The sequence below is a fragment of the Cyprinodon tularosa genome, unplaced genomic scaffold, assembly GCF_016077235.1.
Source record: "Cyprinodon tularosa strain WSP-4 unplaced genomic scaffold, ASM1607723v1 ctg291, whole genome shotgun sequence".
NCBI lineage: Eukaryota > Metazoa > Chordata > Actinopteri > Cyprinodontiformes > Cyprinodontidae > Cyprinodon > Cyprinodon tularosa.
The window spans coordinates 258,572-277,659 of NW_024038998.1; the positions used below are offsets into that span (position 1 = coordinate 258,572).

A 19,088-nucleotide genomic window follows, 5' to 3' on the forward strand; every position below is an offset into this window, starting at 1 on the left:
AGGTTTCTGAAAGAACTGATATCTAAATAATAATCACAGAGCGTTACGTAACAGAAATATGTAGCAATCACTTGTTTTTGAATTGAGATGATGATAGGAACTGACCTCTGTTTCGTCAGTATAACCTTAAAAAAGGCGTTGCAGAATGTACAAGGGAAGGAGAACAGGGCCAAGCACTCGGCCTTGAGGAGCTCCTTGAAAGGATCTGGTGCAATGCCCTTCACACACACTGCCCCCTGATGTTAAAGATATGTGAAAACCTTTGCCATTATCTAATACAAAAAATGCTGAAAATATCTACCTTTACCGTAATTAGATTTGTTTGGAGAGTTATTTAGTGGCTCGCATCGATTGCAGTTTGAGTAAAATTAATAAGACAGAATCAGACATTCAAGAAACATTCAACTGATAATCTATCCAGTTTTATAAGGTAAAAATCTGAACTGAGTAAGGCCCCATTTACTATACTACTACTATCCTAAAATGTGGAAGACCAGTGAGGAGGCTATTTAAATAAGACAAATCTGTGCTACTCTGGTCAGGACAGGGTTGCAGAACATTCCAGCTCACTTAAACCTGTTAAAAATGTTTTTAAAAACAGGAAGTGTCTAATAAAGATATGTGAAAAATGTGTGGGCACACAGCAAACAGGGTAGAAGGGGTCTTTAAAAAAGTCTCTAGAAGAAATATCTCCAAAGCAACTTGGTTTGAGAGATGTATTTTAGGGTTTATGTTCCAATATAACACAGGACATGCTTGTGGATTCCATAGTATCTTTGGAAAGCACATCACTATCATAATCAGCTAGAAATAAAACAACTGTGGATGTATGATCTCAGAGACTTTAAGCAGCAGACTGTACCAGAACCAAGGGTTTGATCCTTGTGCCGGGATGGTTTAGGTCACTGTCTTATTTCCCTCACTCTTTAAAAGTAGTTCTGCTTCAAAACACATGAATAAAATGATAATCGCATTTAGATATCATTGACTAGAGATGCATTTAAATGTTGCAGGACACACCAACGAAAACTGGAGTTTAAGACGCCACCTTCAGTTTAACTTTAAACAAATTCGCCCCAGAATCTGATCGTTTAGAACAGAACTTCATTTAGGTTTGATTGGACCCGTTTATTACTAATACTTGGATAACAGTTGCTTTTATTTGGTCCCCTATACATTTAAGTTGTGTACTTTTTTGAATGATAAATTAAAGGTAATTAGGTAGGTAAGACATTTTGAAATATGTTAACATTAGTTGGCGATATGAACTGCCGTAATATATACTGGCTATAAATATTTCACTGAATGATTACAAAATAGAGCATTTTTATTGTTTAGATTTGATTATTTTTTATAGGGGGCTTGCGGCTGTTGTTAGGTCCAGCGGCACCATCTTGTGGTGAGAATGATCTCCAAATACACCCTGGATCCTGACACAACATGACCTTTAGGGGGTTTCTGGGGCAGCTGGATGTCCTGCAAACACCAAGGGAATAAAAATAATAGAAACCTTCACAGGAAGATGTCTGTTCAGCATTTTATTCCCCATTCAAAACCCAACCCCCATAAGTTACAATTTATACATACAACAGAGAAGATGTGTAACATGCTGCTGAGGCACAATAAATATTTGATGTTGAAACAGCCTCCTTTTAAAAACACACGTCCATCATAAATACCAACGTTATACACAGCAGCAACCATTGATTAAGAGTAAGTGAAAAATCCAGGAGTAAAATAAACTCGTAATAAGCTGTCGAAAGAAATAACTAATGCAGCTCCTTGACCCTTATGTTTAGAAAGAAGCAGGGGAGTGGAGCTTAGCGACTGCATCTGCTTGGTTATATGAACACACCCTCTGCTCTTACATAAGAGGAAAATAACTCCCCTCATAGCGCCTCTCCAAGTAAAGAAATGCAGCCGTCAGAGAAAATAAAGCTGCAGATATCAGAGGAAAACAAGTTTTGTGCTTTGCTCTCTTCAGATTATGTAAATATCAAGTTGTGAGCTAAAATATTAGACTACTTCATGTTTAAACCAGTAAAGTATTTTGTGCAACCTCTCCCAGTTTCTAATGCCCAAGGTGCTGCCCAATAAACTGAAAGTTCATTATCCTGAACAGACAAATTCGTTTTCCACCTAAAGAGCAGCAGCCATGAACATCCCATCAACATCCAACCAGCTACATGGACTAAAACATCTCTGAAAGTCTTTGTAACAAAAATAATGTAACTTAGCTTTGAGGTGAAAAGAGAAGCAAAAAAAAAGTGCTATAAACCAGTAAATCAAGCATGGAGCAGTTAATGGTTTAAAGGAACCAAGGAATTAAACGCCCTGGTTACAAAACTGCAAACATTCTCCTTAAGCCTTCCTGTGGTTCTTAAAGACACCAGAGGAGCTGGAGTGACCAAAACTAGCAGACTGCTAAAGTTGGTCAGGTGGCTGACAGAGTCACTAAGCTTCACTAAACATCACTTATAATCAAGACACCACGGTTTTATAACTACAGCTAACAAGCTAAAAGCAGTGTGTCTTACAGCCCGACTAGCTAGCTAACTTTAGCTTGTTATATGTTGTAAGTCGATTAAGAAGAGAAAAGTGTAACATTTGGCCCAAAGAACATCAGAAAACTAGTATGTTTAAAACCATAAATAAGCTGTATGTACATCACTATGATTGTAACAGTTAAAGTTATGTCATTTATGCAGCTGTGAAAATAACAGTTGTAGTTGCTAGTCTGCCGGTCAAACCTTAAAGAAAAATGAAAACCGGAATCTGCCAAGAAAAAAAGTCACCTCAGTGCGTCTGTTATTAGATCATGTGGAGCGTCTTAGCATTAAATTTGGGAGTCAGTCATGTGATACCATAAAAACTGAGATGTTGGTAACTAGTTTGCCCTGAGAATCTCAAACCAGCAGCTTCCTGGTTCAAAGTCGGACCTGTTGACCAGAACTGCTTAGTTGTTCTCCCCCAGAGGAGTTTCGGCAGACAGAAAGGATAAAGCTATTTTGGTTCTAAAGTGAAAATAAAACCAATAGACACCGATGTGTATAAAAATGGCTGCTTAACAAGACTTGCAGGGATATAAAAAAACAAAACAAAAAAACGGCAAGTTGATCTGATTACCTGTTGACTAGTTTAAAACCATAAAAAGCTGTCAGTTTTGCTGCATGCCATAAATAGTGTTTAAAAAAAACTTGGGCAGATATATTATATGGCCTGTTGTGTTAGCATCCTGTGTTCTCCGTTTTTAAATCTGTGGTGCACAACTGAAAAACAGTCAGTAGAAAAGAAATAATCAGGAAATAACTTTGGAGTAGCTCATGACTCCTCCTGTCTCTGTGCTCCAATCACATGAGGATTGAACTGAGTGATGATGATGGTGATGTCATCGCGGTACATTCGAGCCAGCTCCTCGGGCAACGACAGCATCTTCGACAACCTCTCGTGGTCCACCGTGCCAAACTCGTTGTTTCCCACCGCGTGCCGTATCAGGTGCGTCGCCGAGTTCTGGTCTTCGAAGGCTGAGGACATCCGGGCCTTTCGCTCTTCTAGCAGACCCTGCATCTGTCCCAGAGTCACCTTGTAGCCTCCCACTTTGAGTGGCTGACGCTGGTGAACCCCTGTCAAATACTCGCCGACGATACGGACCACTTCCTGCCGGTGGAGGGTCTCCCAGAGACCATCTGAGCCAATTACCTGCCAAGGGAGGAAGATCACAGTATTAGATTTACAGGGTTTGGTTTGATCAGCAAGATACTGAAACTGAAAAACTGTTTCCTTATTTTTTCCTCTCACCAAAAAACACATCAGAAAGGCTTTTGCAAACCAGTTCAATTAAAAGAAAATCTGCAATGGGCCAAACATGAATGACTCCAGGTTACACTTTACTTGTATTCTTCTTCTTCAAAAAAAGGATCATGACATTTTTCCATAAAAAAACTTTTTTTAAAAATGGTAACGCTACACACTTGACCAAAAAAATGAATAAATGTCGAGGATCTCATACCTCTGAATAACATTCAAAATTTCGGACTCATTCCATAGATCCAAATTATGCCAACTGTAACGTTACATTTTTCATTAGTTTGCAAACTCTTTTTGTTTTCCTGTGCATTATATAAATACAATTACTATCATTGGGATAATGGAGGGTCACCTTCCTTGTTAAAATGATAATAAGTAACAATACTTTTCACTTAGAGCAAGTATGCATAGGTTGGTCCACCTTAAAAAAGGAATAAATTAATGACTAAAGGAAGGCATGATCCATGAAATGCATAACTGGATGCATAAATAAAGGTGTAATGAATTCATGATTGAATATATGCATGGATGAATTAAACGGTCTCATGAAGGAATGAATGCAGGAAGATCTTAGCGAATGCCTAAATCCCAACTGGCCTGTGCTCCAACTCTAGTAGTTGTCCTCTTACCAAGAAGCGGTCCTGCGGCCGCAGCCTGTGGTATGTGATCTCTGGCTCGGCGGTCAGGTAGGGGGGTGTGTGGTAGTTAGGAGGGATGAACTTTGTGTGCTCGTTCTCGTGAAGTTGATCAGGTCCAGACTCCAGAACGCGCTTCTGTAGTTCGATGCTCCACTTGAACTTAACGTCCCCAAATGCACGGAACGGCATGAGCAAACCAAGCAATCTGTCCTAAAGTGGACGGAAGTAAATGAAAGGCAGGAGTTTAAATTGATTATTTTTACTATTCTTTTAAACCAGGACAGAGAGTATTATTTCAACGAATTACCTGACGAATGACGGTCTTCCTCTCAGAATGAGGGTGCTCACTTCGTATACGTGCAACCTCCTTCTCGTTCTGAGCGCTGTGGTCGTAAGAGAGCGTGTGAGCGCTGAACGAACCGTCCTCCTCCTGCACCCCCAACACAGCTCGAGCATCCCCTGCATTGGCTATATAGCTTAAACAATAGGCAGAGAGGAAGGGTATAGATTTAAGCTATATAGGAATAACTGCCTGCACAATTTGTTGTAATGTCTATTCTCCGTACAGGTCAGGTCCATCGATGTGAGCCACGCAGGCTGTAGCTCCAGAAAAGGCCACTCTCAGAACCCAGTAGTGCAGAAACGCATTTGAGTCTCCAACCTGTAAGAGAGGAAAAATCCTGAATCAAAAATAGGACATCTTGGCAAGTTTATCTCACATGGAGATGAAAGTGACACCTCTGGTCTATTTAAGTTTAAATGCGGATGATTTCATTCCTAACATTGCTGCTCCTGACAGATAGATGCTTTAATGACTTTTAATGATGGAGGTTTTCCTAGAATTTGACACTCTAGACTTATGACATAACCTGTAACTAGAGTTTCTATGAATGCTGCTTGGCAGCAGTGGTCAGCAAAACAGGTGATCTTAAGCAGCCGATGTTGTTCAGTTCAGTTCGGTTCAAAAATACTTATTAATCCCAAAGGGAAATTAAATAAATATAAAAAGGAAAAGCGTCCAACTTGGTTCTTTTATTGTTCTTACCTGTGCTTCCAGAGAAATGTCATTGTCCAGCCTCTTGAAGGCGTTCAGAAGGGCCTCACGAGTGTCTGGAACCTCACCTGGGCTAAAAACAGACGGACAGAGATTGATCTGTGTGAAATAGATGCAGAGGAAGCAGAGAGGTCAAGCAAACCCAACAGCAGAAGGGTCAGTGTTGCTCTGGGCATGTTGCTGCTACAAAGAGCAGGACGAGAAACTGGTGGGTCCTGTTTGAAAGATTTTACCCAGAACAATGGAAACATGCACTTCCACTAATCTGTCTGATGAGGACGGCCAAAAATTATTGGTAAATCAATGTACTGCAAAAATATAGATATGTTACAACCACAAATGTAGATCTATTTAAATTCAACCACACAGTCAACATTTTGTTAAAATACCTTAGACTGCAGTTACAGCAGCAAGTCTTCACACATCCCCCTTCAGGACTTCTGCAAATTGTTCAATTAAAACTGACAAAACCAACCACCTATCAAAACATGGCAGCCATCCATTGACAGGAAGGAGAAGATAAGTGCTGATCAGGGAAGCAGTCAAGAGTGGCAACTCTGCCACAGCTGCAGTGACTGACCATTTGTTAAAAGTTTGTTAAAATGGCAACAACTCGTTTTGGACAGCACATATGTGGCCTTTAAGGAATACAGAAGGAAGAAATGATTGAAGGAAAGCCATAAGGAGTTGGAGAGGTCTCCAACACACATCCCAGGAGTCATGAACCTGTAAGTTTGGGCGTATTACCTGCTGTCAACACCCAATTCAACTAAATGGGGATTTAAATCCGTTCTGCTCAATGGAGGAGACATCAGAAACATGTAGGACTGGAAGGCCTTTGGACCAGGGTAGGGGAACCAATGAAGAAAGGGAATAGTGAACATGTGGAGTACGGTTCTCTTGGCCAGACAAGACCATAGCTAAAGGTTCAGCCCTGCATGTAAAACGCTGTATGGCAGCAGCATTATGCTACGTTCATACCTGACATGTTTTGAGCAGCAAAAAGCACCTGCTGCTTCATATTTGATGCTTGTACAAGTAAAGGTGTGTTAAACGAGGAAGTTATGTCCCCTAAAAAGGCCGTTGCGCCTCGGGGGCTTCCTCACAGTTTTTTTCCTGGGAGCAAGTTATTCACTACTCTTAACTCAAACTGGGTAAAAACATATAAAAAAGGACTATAAAACAGGAGTAAAAGTAACAGAGTTTATTCCAGATCAGGTCGTTACAGGACAGAGAAAATGCTTGGAGCTTGCACAGCTGTGGACTCAAAAATCACATCCACGAGCGTCCGGCAAAGATTGAGCCCCGAACAAGGTCATCCCCTGCTTCTTATAGCTCATGAGTCTATGTGTTGCATCATGTTGATGTTTAGCTGTCCGTATCAGAAACTGACACGCCATCCATGTCTTGAACTTCATGCAGCTTGCCTCTATGCCTCAGGGTTACAGATAGCTCTCCTCTATCAGACCGGCTCCAAGAAGTGCCCATATCCTGTGTATTTTTAAAGACAAGAAGGCTGTCCTGATTAGATGACCTCCGTACACACAGTGACATCCACAATGTGACGGAAGGCCTTCTACTCTGTCTAATCTGGCTAACAGAATAACAATGCACATGATGTATAAATATTAACCTAACAGGTGAGACGAGCCTCAAGAGCATCTGATACTCCTGAATTGCGTCCAGTAAAGTATGCACAGCTGCGTCTGATGCTCCAGAGTTCAATAGCAGGGAGCGGCTTTGCTATATTTGCTGTGAAAAGCTGGTAAAAAGTAGTTTTAATATAATTTTAAGTGAGAAACTATACCTGAAAACATCGTCTGTGCATTCAGTTCATTAAGATTATGATCCTGCCTTAAAATATTTTTTCTCTGTCGGAGACGCTCCGTGCTCCGTCACTGGAAATCCCCAGCAGCTGCTGCCTCTTGGGGGTTTTCCCTACAGTTCGTGGCAGCTGGAAGTACAATAGGGGGTTTTCAGGTGACGTCACGCTCACGTGACTACTCAGCGCGTCCGCCATATTGGGTGGCAGCCTTAGGCAGTATTGACAGTGAAAAATGGTGAAAACGTGTGTAATTGTTGGTTGCACGGCCCGTGGAGGTGGAGATCAACGCTCTTTCTATCGCATACCAGCCGTAATCGTGAATCAATGTGAAAAAACAAAACAGCTATCTGAACAACGCCGTCACCTATGGCTGACACGGATATCCAGGTCCGATTTGGACGGTGTTAAGCTGGAATACGCCAGAGTCTGCAGTGCTCACTTTGTCACAGGTAATTAACTGTCAAGCATTTAAAACATGTAAGAATATATTAATAATAGGGCTTGGGCGTCATGACGTATTACTTTCCGTGGCCGCAATGTTGACTGCCTCCGCCGCCGCTACTCAGCCTACTGCCTATGACTACCGTGTATTGGACTCCCTCTCTCAGCCGTGTTTTAATTTGATTAATTTCACCTTAACTTGATTTCAACCAACGGGAAAAGGCTCAAATATGTGAGAAACCCGGAGGGTTTAGGGAGGTTTGGCAGTTAACGTTACTAACAAAACCTTTGAAACACATAGCAGCTAGTTAAAAGTACATTACATGCCTGAGTGGTTGTTAGCACTAACGGTTAGCACTGTTTGCTGGCTTTATGAGCTGCAGCTTCTGAACCCATCCATTCGTAAACTGCACATGAGACTCCAAGGACTTGTAGCTTTGGAACTGTTCGCGCACCGCCGGCCGTTAGCCACATAGCATAGCGAGCCCTGCGTCGGATTGTTTACATTATTACCATCTTATTAAAACTCACCCGTCCACGTATGATGGCGATTTCCTTCATGTACATCCCTTCGACATCTCGTACCCAACCAGATGTGAACTGGTTGTGAGCCTCTAGACCCTTGTACGCTCTCATTTCCTCAAGAGTGTGCAGAGGGTTTTCACTGAACACCAGGTAATGAACTATGTCACCGTGCTCTACATTTGGCCAATCATCTGGATTAGTGCTAAACAAGGCACCGTGGAGGGCATAGGGGTCCATATGGTCGATCACGGAACATTTCCTCAGATATGTTCCATGATCTGGTGGCTCTAGCGTGCTGGCTTACTTATCCATTCGCGACATGATATATATGATATACGATAATATGCCACCCAAGATGGCAGACCGGAAGCTGGCCAGTGAGGTCACTGAAAACCCCCTATTGTACAAACTTCGGACAACAGCATAATTAAAGTGAACATATTTTTAAAGGCAATTTTGGAATTAATAAACTGTTTCAAGGGAGAGATCATAGCAATCTGCATCAGCAGCACTGTGTCTGTCTCCCTGCCAGCCTCAGATCCGCTTCTCTGATTGGTTGATGTGGCGCGTCGAGCAGCAAAAGTTAAATTTTCCAACTCCAGCAGCTGCTGCTAGTGAAGCGCCTCACACACCTCAGATGGTTAAGCTTCAGCTCCGTCAAGATGCCTCAAAATGTAATGCTCTAGACGTGCTGCATGACCTGTTGATGCGCGCCAACCATAAACTTTGCATGTAAATCGGCTACTTGAACATGGCATTAGGCTTTATGCTGCCCTCCTACAGGAGGATCAGCGAGGCTGAACCGAGTTTATAGAAATAAAACCTGGATAATGTTGTAAGACTGCCGTTTAGAGGCTAGAAAGGCTAGACACTAAGGATGTAGGGGTCACTGTCACTTTTTTTTTTTTCCAAAACAGACAACAGAAGAGGCATATTTGATGACTTCACTTCTGAATCTGGATGTTAAACGCTCACAACCAATACGCCTCAGAAGGAAAAAAAAACTAAAAACATTAGAAATAAAAGAAAAACTAGTGATTGGACAGTTAGTCCAGCAGGCGCTCACAGTCTTCCTCCACAAGGAGGGTAAACCCCTGCCAGTCAATACTTGACGCCTGAATTGAATTACTGGAATCTGCGGACATTAATGGAGGCTTTATAGGAAACAAATATGACCAAAACTAAATGAAAACAAATCAAGGTTTAGGTGATTTTTCTAATGCACCGAGAAGCACACATGCCCTTGACAAGCTTTGAGATAGCTGAGAGGATGCTTTAAATAAAAACAAATGGGCATTATACCTTATGTGTTACATTTTGGTCTAAATACTGAAACATTTTACTAAAGGTTACATTATAAACGTCACATTGGCTCATGCCATGGCAACATCTTAAATTTAATGTTATTGGTGTACCCTATAATACTGCCATAGTAAAACTAACTGAAGTCTGTGCTTGAATCATGATAAAATGTGGAAATGTTTAAGGGGTAATAATGCATCCCAGTGCATATATTTGAGAAAAGCCTTCACTGAGATTAAAAATATTGTTATTTGATACAATATCATAAGGGTGTGTTAAGGTGAATTCTCACCTGGTTAGGTCAATCAGCTCCTGCCAGTAGGTTCTCAGGCTGTTCAAGTAGAGACTCTGAGCCTCCCGGCTGAAGTAGTCATTGGGGTGTTTATGCCACTGCAGGATGGGAGTGAGGGCTCTGCCGGCCTCCATCGCAGCCTCTAGTTCACACAAGGTGTCATGGGGGAGCAGTGAAACCGCTATATAGTAAAACAACCTCTCACTCAGTGCCTGGAGTGAGAAATGACGAAATTAGTTCTTAGGGGAAATTTTAGGCAAAAGTTTCCAAGAGGTGAGAGGTAAACAAAACAACACAAATCAATTAAATTTAGTCTCTGGGATTCCTAAACATTCAATGTCAAATTTCCAGATGTTTACAGAACAATTTTATGTATAAGTAAAACAGTTCACTCTGAGATTGAAGCAGAATTGTTAACGATGATCAGACTGTGATAAACTGAGCCTGGAAAATAAACAGATTGAAAGGAAAGATAAATAAGACCTGTTTTGGAAAATGTCCATATTAGCTTTAAACTAAAGACATCATCATACAAATAGTTATCAATGTGTGAATAACCCTTTGAAAAAGAAAATGGGATTTAACTCCCAAACTACAGCAGTAAAGCTGCAGAGATCTACCTGTGCGCAGGCACAGCCGGCGTGTCCATCAAACACACCCAGGAGCATTCCACGAGTCTGGAGGCAAGTAGCTGCACTCCTGCGATCCTCGATGGGTGCGTTGGCCGGAAGTTGGTTGCTTTCAAAACCCATCACAGATGACACATTTTTCCCGTCAAACTCTGGTACCTGGAACCAGATCAGAAGAAACAAAGGGACAAATGAGAATGTAAACATACGGATGATGAAGCATAACCCCACCCACACTAACCTTGAAGCTGTACTCATTGGCTTTGAGAATGGAGTTGACCTGTGGGGGGGACAGGATGTAATTGTGGGACACAGAGGACGTCTGATAGCATCTTCCTGCCCGATGTGTAAGCCACGTGTGAGACGGCCCTGTCAGGGCTGGAAGGGAACCAATGTGGGACTGGTGATGTTGGCATGGTAACAGACTGGTGGCAAAGACCTTGGCACGGGGCAAAGCCCTGAGCAACTGGGATGTAACAGGCATCGCTGACCATGCACCGCAGGTAATCAAAACACCCCCGATGTGCACACACCTGATGAAGAAGCACATTACGAGCTCAGGCATATGCACCCATAGTGAACAGGGTGTTCTATGTTTGCACCATTGAGCAAATGCTGTGCAAACAAGCAGATCTTCTCCGATAAGGTTGAGGTAATACGAACAGCGTCAACAAAACAACCAACTTTGAGCCTGAAATTCAGAAATCTTCAAATGCACCAACTGAATAATTGTGTCTATAGATGTACTGATCAGACCTTTATGGCCGATATTGTTATCTTTTCAGTCGGATCGGCTAATTTTTGTCTGGGACTGAAACCAAGGAGTACAAAAAAGGAAGGTTATCTGAAATTTTGAAAACATTTATGCAAATTCCCTGAACTTTTATATGATTTCCATCAAACTATGACATTGACTGATATATTTTTAAATCAAAGTGGTAGGGGGTAGTTTTTACCTCATGAAAACCAAAAAAAAACACACAAAAAAAAACAAATCAGATTATTAAGTATCAGGGCCAGTCAAAGAAAAATGAGCTGATTGATTTGTGTATGAAAACTATTTGTTGTTCGTCAATTCCTAAAACTACACCCACTCGTAAACATTAGATCATATCAGGTTAATGGTTTGAAAAGGCTGTTGATTAACCACATTTTCGTTTCCTGGATACAAGCAATCCCGCATGTAAAAAAAATAAAAAATAAATAATGAGTCATAGGGATAATATTTTACAGCTGATACAGCTCAGAATATTTCTGATCATTAAAACAGTTTAAGGTCGAAACCATACTAAAGGGAAATCTAACACCAGAGATGAAAAATGCGATGAAGGGGAGATGAAGGGTATATCTGAGCTATCCATAGATGTTTTATCTAGTATAGATCTTTTTATCTAGCATACACACAATGCTCATACACCCCGTTCTGTTTGCAGCAATTTCAAAAATGTGATCTATTCATGTAACCTGTTTTGGAAAACAAAACAAACAGATTTAAATACAAATTTATAACATCGATACTACAGTTCTAACACTTTACAACTGTTATCTAAAATTTAAATAATCAGTGATGAAGAGAATATAGCAAAACATATAAAAGATCTCACTATGCAATAAGTTTTTTTAATGCATTTAGTTGGGCTATCTGCCCGAACAGTGGGCCTACAGTAGTATTTAAATTTTTTAACATGAAGGTCTCACTTCTTTAGGTTCCTCATCACAACTTCTTATTTTCAAGAAAAGGAAACAATTCCAAGATGTTGGATTGGTATTTACAAAATCAATGGGAAAGCATTGAATTCTTTTAGCCAGCTGACGGGAAGTGTGCTGCTACATGTGTAAGCTGCGTGTGATACAAGCAAAGACAACTCTGGTCAGATATACCTCAAAACTACAGAAAAAAAAGAAAAAGAAAAAAAAAAACTGTTTTGTAACTCTAACCCAGGATAACATAGTTAGAGTGAGGGGAAGGTCTATATAGTATTTACAAATAGGCATTTTTGGTAACCAAAATTAAAACTTTGAATTGGAGGAGCAGTAGCTGTTATAGCGGCAGCCGTGCAGACTTCTGCATATATAGGTCAGCTGTGGGTGTTAAAAATAACCCAGTACTGGCATTTGTTCCTCTGGAAGTTAGGGCTACCTCTGGCCAAGAAAACTCAAGCCTAACCATGACTTTGAAATACCTTGCTCCCATGTGTCAAAGCAGCTGACTAAAAAGAAAACACCCAATGCAGCAAGGCTACTTAATTGTTTTTGTTTTCATCTGGGCCATTTTAGTAGATGTTGCTACATCAGTCATCTATAGATGGCCCCGTTTTGTTAATGTAAACAATTATAGCTAATAACCACCGTAAAATATCAATCTCCATGAGTCAAACAGAACACACAGGACCGTGTCCCATCTCTGCAACTTGTTTGTTGATATCGTTAGCTTCTTTAGCTAATTACAAAACAGACAGAGAGGAGGCACTGACCAACGTCATATAAGCAACAGCAGCATTACACTTTGACACGACATGATATAAAACGATGTTTAAATAAACTCTTACAGATTAAAACCTACTCAGTCACATAACCACATAAATGAACGCTATGCTAGCAGGTTACACCCACCAACGTTCGACTAAAACTACTCCTCTTAAACGACACGTAAATATCTCAGGTACATTAAATACTACTTTATAGAGGTCAGGGTGAAAAGAACAAAGTCGGAAAAAATATACTCTTACCTTAACTGAAAGATGTGAAGTATGTATTTAAGTTCATGACTTAAACCCAACCCCGTCAGTTTGTTACTCCAAAGCGCCGCACCTCAAACTGAATCCTGATTGGTTGTGCGCGAATCTACGCCGTGACGTCAGGCCTCCCGCGCTCACTACGTGTCAAAAGCTACGCTATTATGGCAAGCCGTTTTAACATAAATTCGGCTGCTCCACCTTTACATTCAAGATATCTCAAATTGTTTTATGACTAGACGTTTTAGTAATTTAAGATATCTCTAAATATATTTTGACTAGTCAAAATTCCTATTCGGGATATCTCTAATTACATTCTGACTAGTCGAAATGACGTCAGATTTACCATTAACTTGTATGGAGACGTCAATTTAAGATATCTAGAATTAATTACTGACTATCTGAAATACACATTTCAGATATCTACAATTAAATTACGACTAGTCATAAAGGAAATTGAAGATATCTCGATTTTAGTTTTGACTAGTCATAATTCTAATTAAAGATATCTCAAATGCCACCATATTTCAAGATATCTTAAATGTATTTTGGGATAGGAGATATGCAGTTTTGACTAGTGAAAACTCAATTATAGATATCTTAAAAGCAAATAATGACTAGACAAAACAAATTTAAAGATATCTTGAATTGTAATTTCGACTATTCGAAATTCCTTTTAAGATATCTCTAAATGAATTAAAGATATCTTGAATTATTCAGCTTTTCCATTAAAGATATCTTAAATTGACATTCTGACTAGTCAAAATGACATCAGTGATATCTTGCCATAAATCAAAAACGTCAGAGATTTGCGTAGCGTTTTGGCGGACAGGTGTTAGCCTTGCTAGCTAATTGATTGTGCTATTCAGTGGTCCACAATAGCTGCGTCTCAATTTGCAGGCTGTGTTCTTCGAAGGACCCAGCCTACCCAGCCTTAGGAGGACCCAGGAGGATGCTCCGATGGCTGTGATATGGAAATTTTTATTTTATTTTATTTTTTATTTACTTATTATTGGAGGAGGAGAGTCGGCTTTGACGGCTTCGGCGGCAGCAAAACCGTCGACGGATTTTTCTCAGGCTGGGAGAGCGCAGTGGAGAGGTAACATCTAGGCTACATGTTATTATTTTCCCCCACAGGGGCCTGCTAATGATCAGAATATACCAGCTATTAAACAAACGTTTGTCAGCAGATTGACGAATATGTTTATCAAATTTTAGATTCATTTGTATGACTTGGTATAAGCTTGTTTGTAACTTTAGTAATTTGAATTGCATAGTTAAATGTGTACAAACCCTGTAAATAACTGACTTAAATCACTACTTTCACCATTACTAATGTTGTGTTGAGAACCCAAACGGTGTTAGATTGAGAAATAAATCATTATTTGTCTAAATTATCCCCTTACTGCCTGATTTTATTTGCAATTATATAACAAAAACAGAAAACAGGAAAAAAAAATTCTAAATCTAAAAACGAAAGAAAAAAAAAAGTTAAATAGTGGATCTAGATTAGGTAAAATAAAATTTCTAATAATTCATGTAGCAAAGATAATGAAAAAAGATAGATGACTGAATAAAAAAAAAAAATTTTGTCTCCTTTTTTCTACAGGTCATAATGGCATGTGCTGTCCTGCACAACATCTGCCTGGGAGCCCGTGACCCCCCAGATGATGTCCCACTCGCAGTCAGAAGACTCCAAGCTCATCTGTGTGGCATCGCATCCCATCCAGTCCAGCAGCACCACCAGGGACTCCTGCTCAGTGACAATTGTGTATATATATATATGTTCTCAAGTAATAATTATTGTATATCTTCCGTAAATAGTAGTAGTTAATTTTAAAATCTAATGTAGTTAAAAATGTTTTTAATAGTTTATTGTAAATACTTGCTTCTCTAAAAAATAAACTGATGTTGTCACTGAGAAGTTGTTCTAAGTTTACTTAACTTCTTACACCCTCGGGGGGAATAAATAAATTTCCGCCTGACAAAAACACACAAAAGTAAATCACTTATAGCCTCACAGCTATTAGATTTAAGAAGAAACTTTTGGTACCTCTGTAAAGGTAAGATGTCATAGAATGGTTTTCTGGTGTCAGCACCATTGTAGCTTTGACCCTGCCTGAAATATTAGGGACAAAATATTTTGCATTTTTTGAACCTCGCCAAAATTTTCTTTGAAATAAACATTGCAAAACACTACCAAAATATTATTTATAGCACAAAAAAGTAGTACAGACTTTTAAATCTAAATGTTGTGTAAAAATATACCAAATTTGGACTCAATCAGATGAATCATATTTATTTTAGAATGGTATTAGTGAGAAATTTCTTAGGCGGAGAGGCCATTTTGGCACATTTATCCATAAATGTCACCAAACTGTGCCAAATGTGTTTTTTACATCAATACTGGGGGTTTGGTAAAATTACGAGGTCATGTAGCAGCTGGACCCGCCGGTGGGTCCGTAGGGTTCAAGGGGTTAAATTGTAAAGAAGTGATGAAACAGATAATGTAAAAAGGTTAAAAGACACACCGATAACAATAACTTTTATAAACAATTTAATAATTTAATTTAACAATAACAGCAACACAGAACCTCCACTTGTAAAAGACAAAACAAAACAAAAAATCAACATCTGTCCACCATCCTCTCCAATAAATGAAATAATCTGTCCATCCTTTCCCGCCTCCCTCTGCCATCTCATATCCTCCCTCATTAAATCAACCAACTCGTCACTCCTTCTTCTCTTCCTCCTTTCCCTCCTCTCTCATCCTCATTCTCTTCCTCATCTTCACCCTGATGCTGCTCAGCCTCTGCAGCACCTGGCCCTGTTGTGTCCTCAGGGATGGAGGCAATTAGGACAGGTGGGTTTAACAGAGGGCCTCTGTCCTAATACCTCATCCATGAGGACAAACCAGGGCCAGGTGGTAGCAGTAGGATTCCCACTGACCCCCTGCTCTGTCTCTGGATCTTTGCATTACTAAAGTGGAGGAAAACAATTTGTGTCAACAGATGCTTTTTTCTGTAGTGTTTCTTTAAAGCTATAGGAGTGTTTCATGAACTGGATGGATTGATGAAATTCTACAGAAAAAGACTACTTTGGAATGATAACCTGGAGAGGAATTTTTTCAAGCTTACTAAAAGTGTTTTAATGTAATATTATATTCATTATTGGAAAATGGTTTATTCTCAAGTGAAGATTCTTTAAAATGTCTCCCAATTTCCAAGCAAAACGTTTTCATGACTTAAGTTACTGTAAAATAAAGAATCCTTCAGGTCTTCAGATTTTATAGCAGTATACTTTAGCTAAACCTGTGTTACTTGTTTTATTTTGTTTTTCTTTTTTTCTATTTTTTCCTTTTGATTCTTTAAAATTTTTTGTCTGTTTAAGTTTATAGTTTTTTATCTTATAAAAACCATTATGGATTGCATCTGTTCAATTGTACCTTTCTGCTGTTTGAAATAGTATTTTGAATTTGTTTTTCAATAAAATAAAATCTAAGTGTGAATCAGACATGAAGCGGAGGTGCGCTTTTATTTTCAGAGGAGCTGAAGGAGGGTGCTGTAATGCTTTGTGCCGTCTAGCAAGTCAAAATCAAAAGCTAGTTGGCTTTACTATAATTTCCGAAGAGGCAGAAAGCTTTACCACAGTATTAAAAACTGCATCTGGTTATTACCTGAACCGGCCTGGGCTGCCGAATATTCATTGTTTCCAGATCGGACATGGGTCGATATTAACACTTTCAGCTCCTCTAAGCCGTTTTTAAGTGCGTTGTGTGTGTCGGCAGAAAGTTGATCGGAAATTCTTTGCAAATTCCGCAAGCATTCTTCAAGAATGCTTTTTTCTCGCTCTCCACATAACCCAGAATGAAAAACTCTTTCGATATTGTGGCATTTTCTCACAATTTTGTCCAAAACTGCCAGCACCATTGAATCTTCAGGCAATTGTTTGAACAGCTTAGTACAGCCAATAAGAGGCTTACACGCAATCTCTTACTTCAGATATCTAAAATTGTAATACTGACTAGGCATAATTACGTTCGAGATATCTTAAATTATAATTACCGATGTGTGACGCTTTAAATGAGGAATCCGGTGACGTAATTTGAGATATCTTGAAAGGAATTTTGACTAGTCAAAATGTGATTGAAGATATCTTGAATTATTATTCTTCCTAATCAGATTGTAAATAGAGATATCTTAAATTACTGTTCCGGATAGTCAAAATGTGGTTTTGTCTAGTCAAAAAGTATTTTAAGATATCTGGAACGTAATTATGGATAGTCAGACGAAACCGAATTTATGTTAAAACGGCTTGCCATAGGTTTTGTCTAGTCAAAAAGTATTTTAAGATATCTGGAACGTAATTATGGATAGTCAGACGAAACCGAATTTATGTTAAAACGGCTTGCCATAACGCTATAAGTGAAACTCCTATAATATATTTAGAACTTAACCTTTATACGGAAGAGAATTAGGGCCACAGAAAACAACAAAAAAAGTTTACTGATTTTTAAATTTCATTTTAGTATATTATGAGAAAAAGGTCAAAATTCTGACTTTTTCTCAGAACTCTGACATTTTTCTCAGAATTCTGACTTTAATCTCAGAATTTTGGATGTTAATGTAGATGGCACCAAGAAGGAAGAGAAAAAACAAAAAAATTAACAGATTTTTTAATTTTATATCAGTATAATATGAGAAAAAGATCAAAATTCTGACTTTAATCTCAGAATTCTGACTTTAATCTCAGAATTCTGACTTTAATCTCAGAATTCTGACCTTTTTTATCAGAATTCTAACTTTAATCTTAGAATTTTAGATCTTAATATAGATGGGAACCATGAAGGAAGAGGTGTGTGAGCCATATGGATATCTATGGTGTGAGCACTCAGCTTCACTGAAAAAGAATTGAGTTGTTTGGGAGAGCCAGTAACACATTGGTGAAAAATTACAAAAATAGGTGACTTTTTTCATGCCTGAGGGATCCTCAGTGATGCTATTTCATCAGTGGAAGAACAGAAGGTGATTAAAACAAGAGAGCTAGTCTCTAAAACAGACATGGCTACAGCTTGATGCTTACATGCAGAGATGGGAAGTAACGAAGTACAAATACTTCGTTACTGTACTCAAGTAGATTTTTCTGATATTTTTACTTTACTTTACTACTTATTTTTATGGCGACTTTTTACTTCTACTCCTTACATTTTTACACAAATATCTGTACTTTCTACTCCTTACTTTTTAAAAAATTGGCTCGTTACTTTAGTTTTGAATCATTTCAATGGAGTTACCGTTATTATTTTTCACGACATCAATACCAAATTCAATCTAATTGGATGGGAATCTACGTTGCATTTGACGCACCACTACAAGATGAATCGACAGATTATTCATTCGCGGCAAATCATTGCAGCTTGGTGGTGGTGGCGTTAGCATAGTAGCATGGACGACGAGATGATTGAAAATGAACACAACGGAGATCTAGTCCTATTGGCAGACACCCATTTAAAATGTAGGCAACGGCATGAAAAAAGTGGTTTCTACTTTTACTTTTATACTTTAAGTAGATTTACAAGCCTGTACTTTGTTACTTTTACTTGAGTAAAGAAGTTTAATCAGTACTTCCACTTTTACCAGGGTATTTTTTAACACAACTATCTGTACTTTTACTCAAGTACGGAAAGTGAGTACTTTTGCCATCTCTGCTTACATGTTTGTTAGCTGTCAAGATTCAGTCAGAATTCTGAGAAAAAAGTCAGAATTCTGAGAGTAAATTCGGACTTTTTTCCCAATATTAAACTGAAATATTTAAAAATCAGTTAACTTTTTTTATTTTTT

At 39.0% G+C, this 19,088-nt stretch overlaps 1 protein-coding gene across 1 annotated transcript; it reads right to left on the reverse strand.

The window, feature by feature from the left end:
* Positions 1-1,523: 1,523 nt before the first annotated feature.
* On the reverse strand, positions 1,524-13,336 carry pdp1 (pyruvate dehyrogenase phosphatase catalytic subunit 1). Its single transcript, XM_038291030.1, has 9 exons — positions 13,243-13,336; positions 10,755-11,046; positions 10,505-10,672; positions 9,885-10,096; positions 5,491-5,572; positions 5,012-5,106; positions 4,753-4,921; positions 4,437-4,655; positions 1,524-3,699 (listed from the first exon to the last, which is right to left on the reverse strand). The coding sequence occupies exons 2-9, from the start codon at positions 10,995-10,997 to the stop codon at positions 3,322-3,324; spliced, it is 1,566 nt and encodes a 521-aa protein (XP_038146958.1). The 5' UTR covers positions 10,998-11,046; positions 13,243-13,336; the 3' UTR covers positions 1,524-3,321.
* Between the last annotated feature and the right edge of the window lie 5,752 nt (positions 13,337-19,088).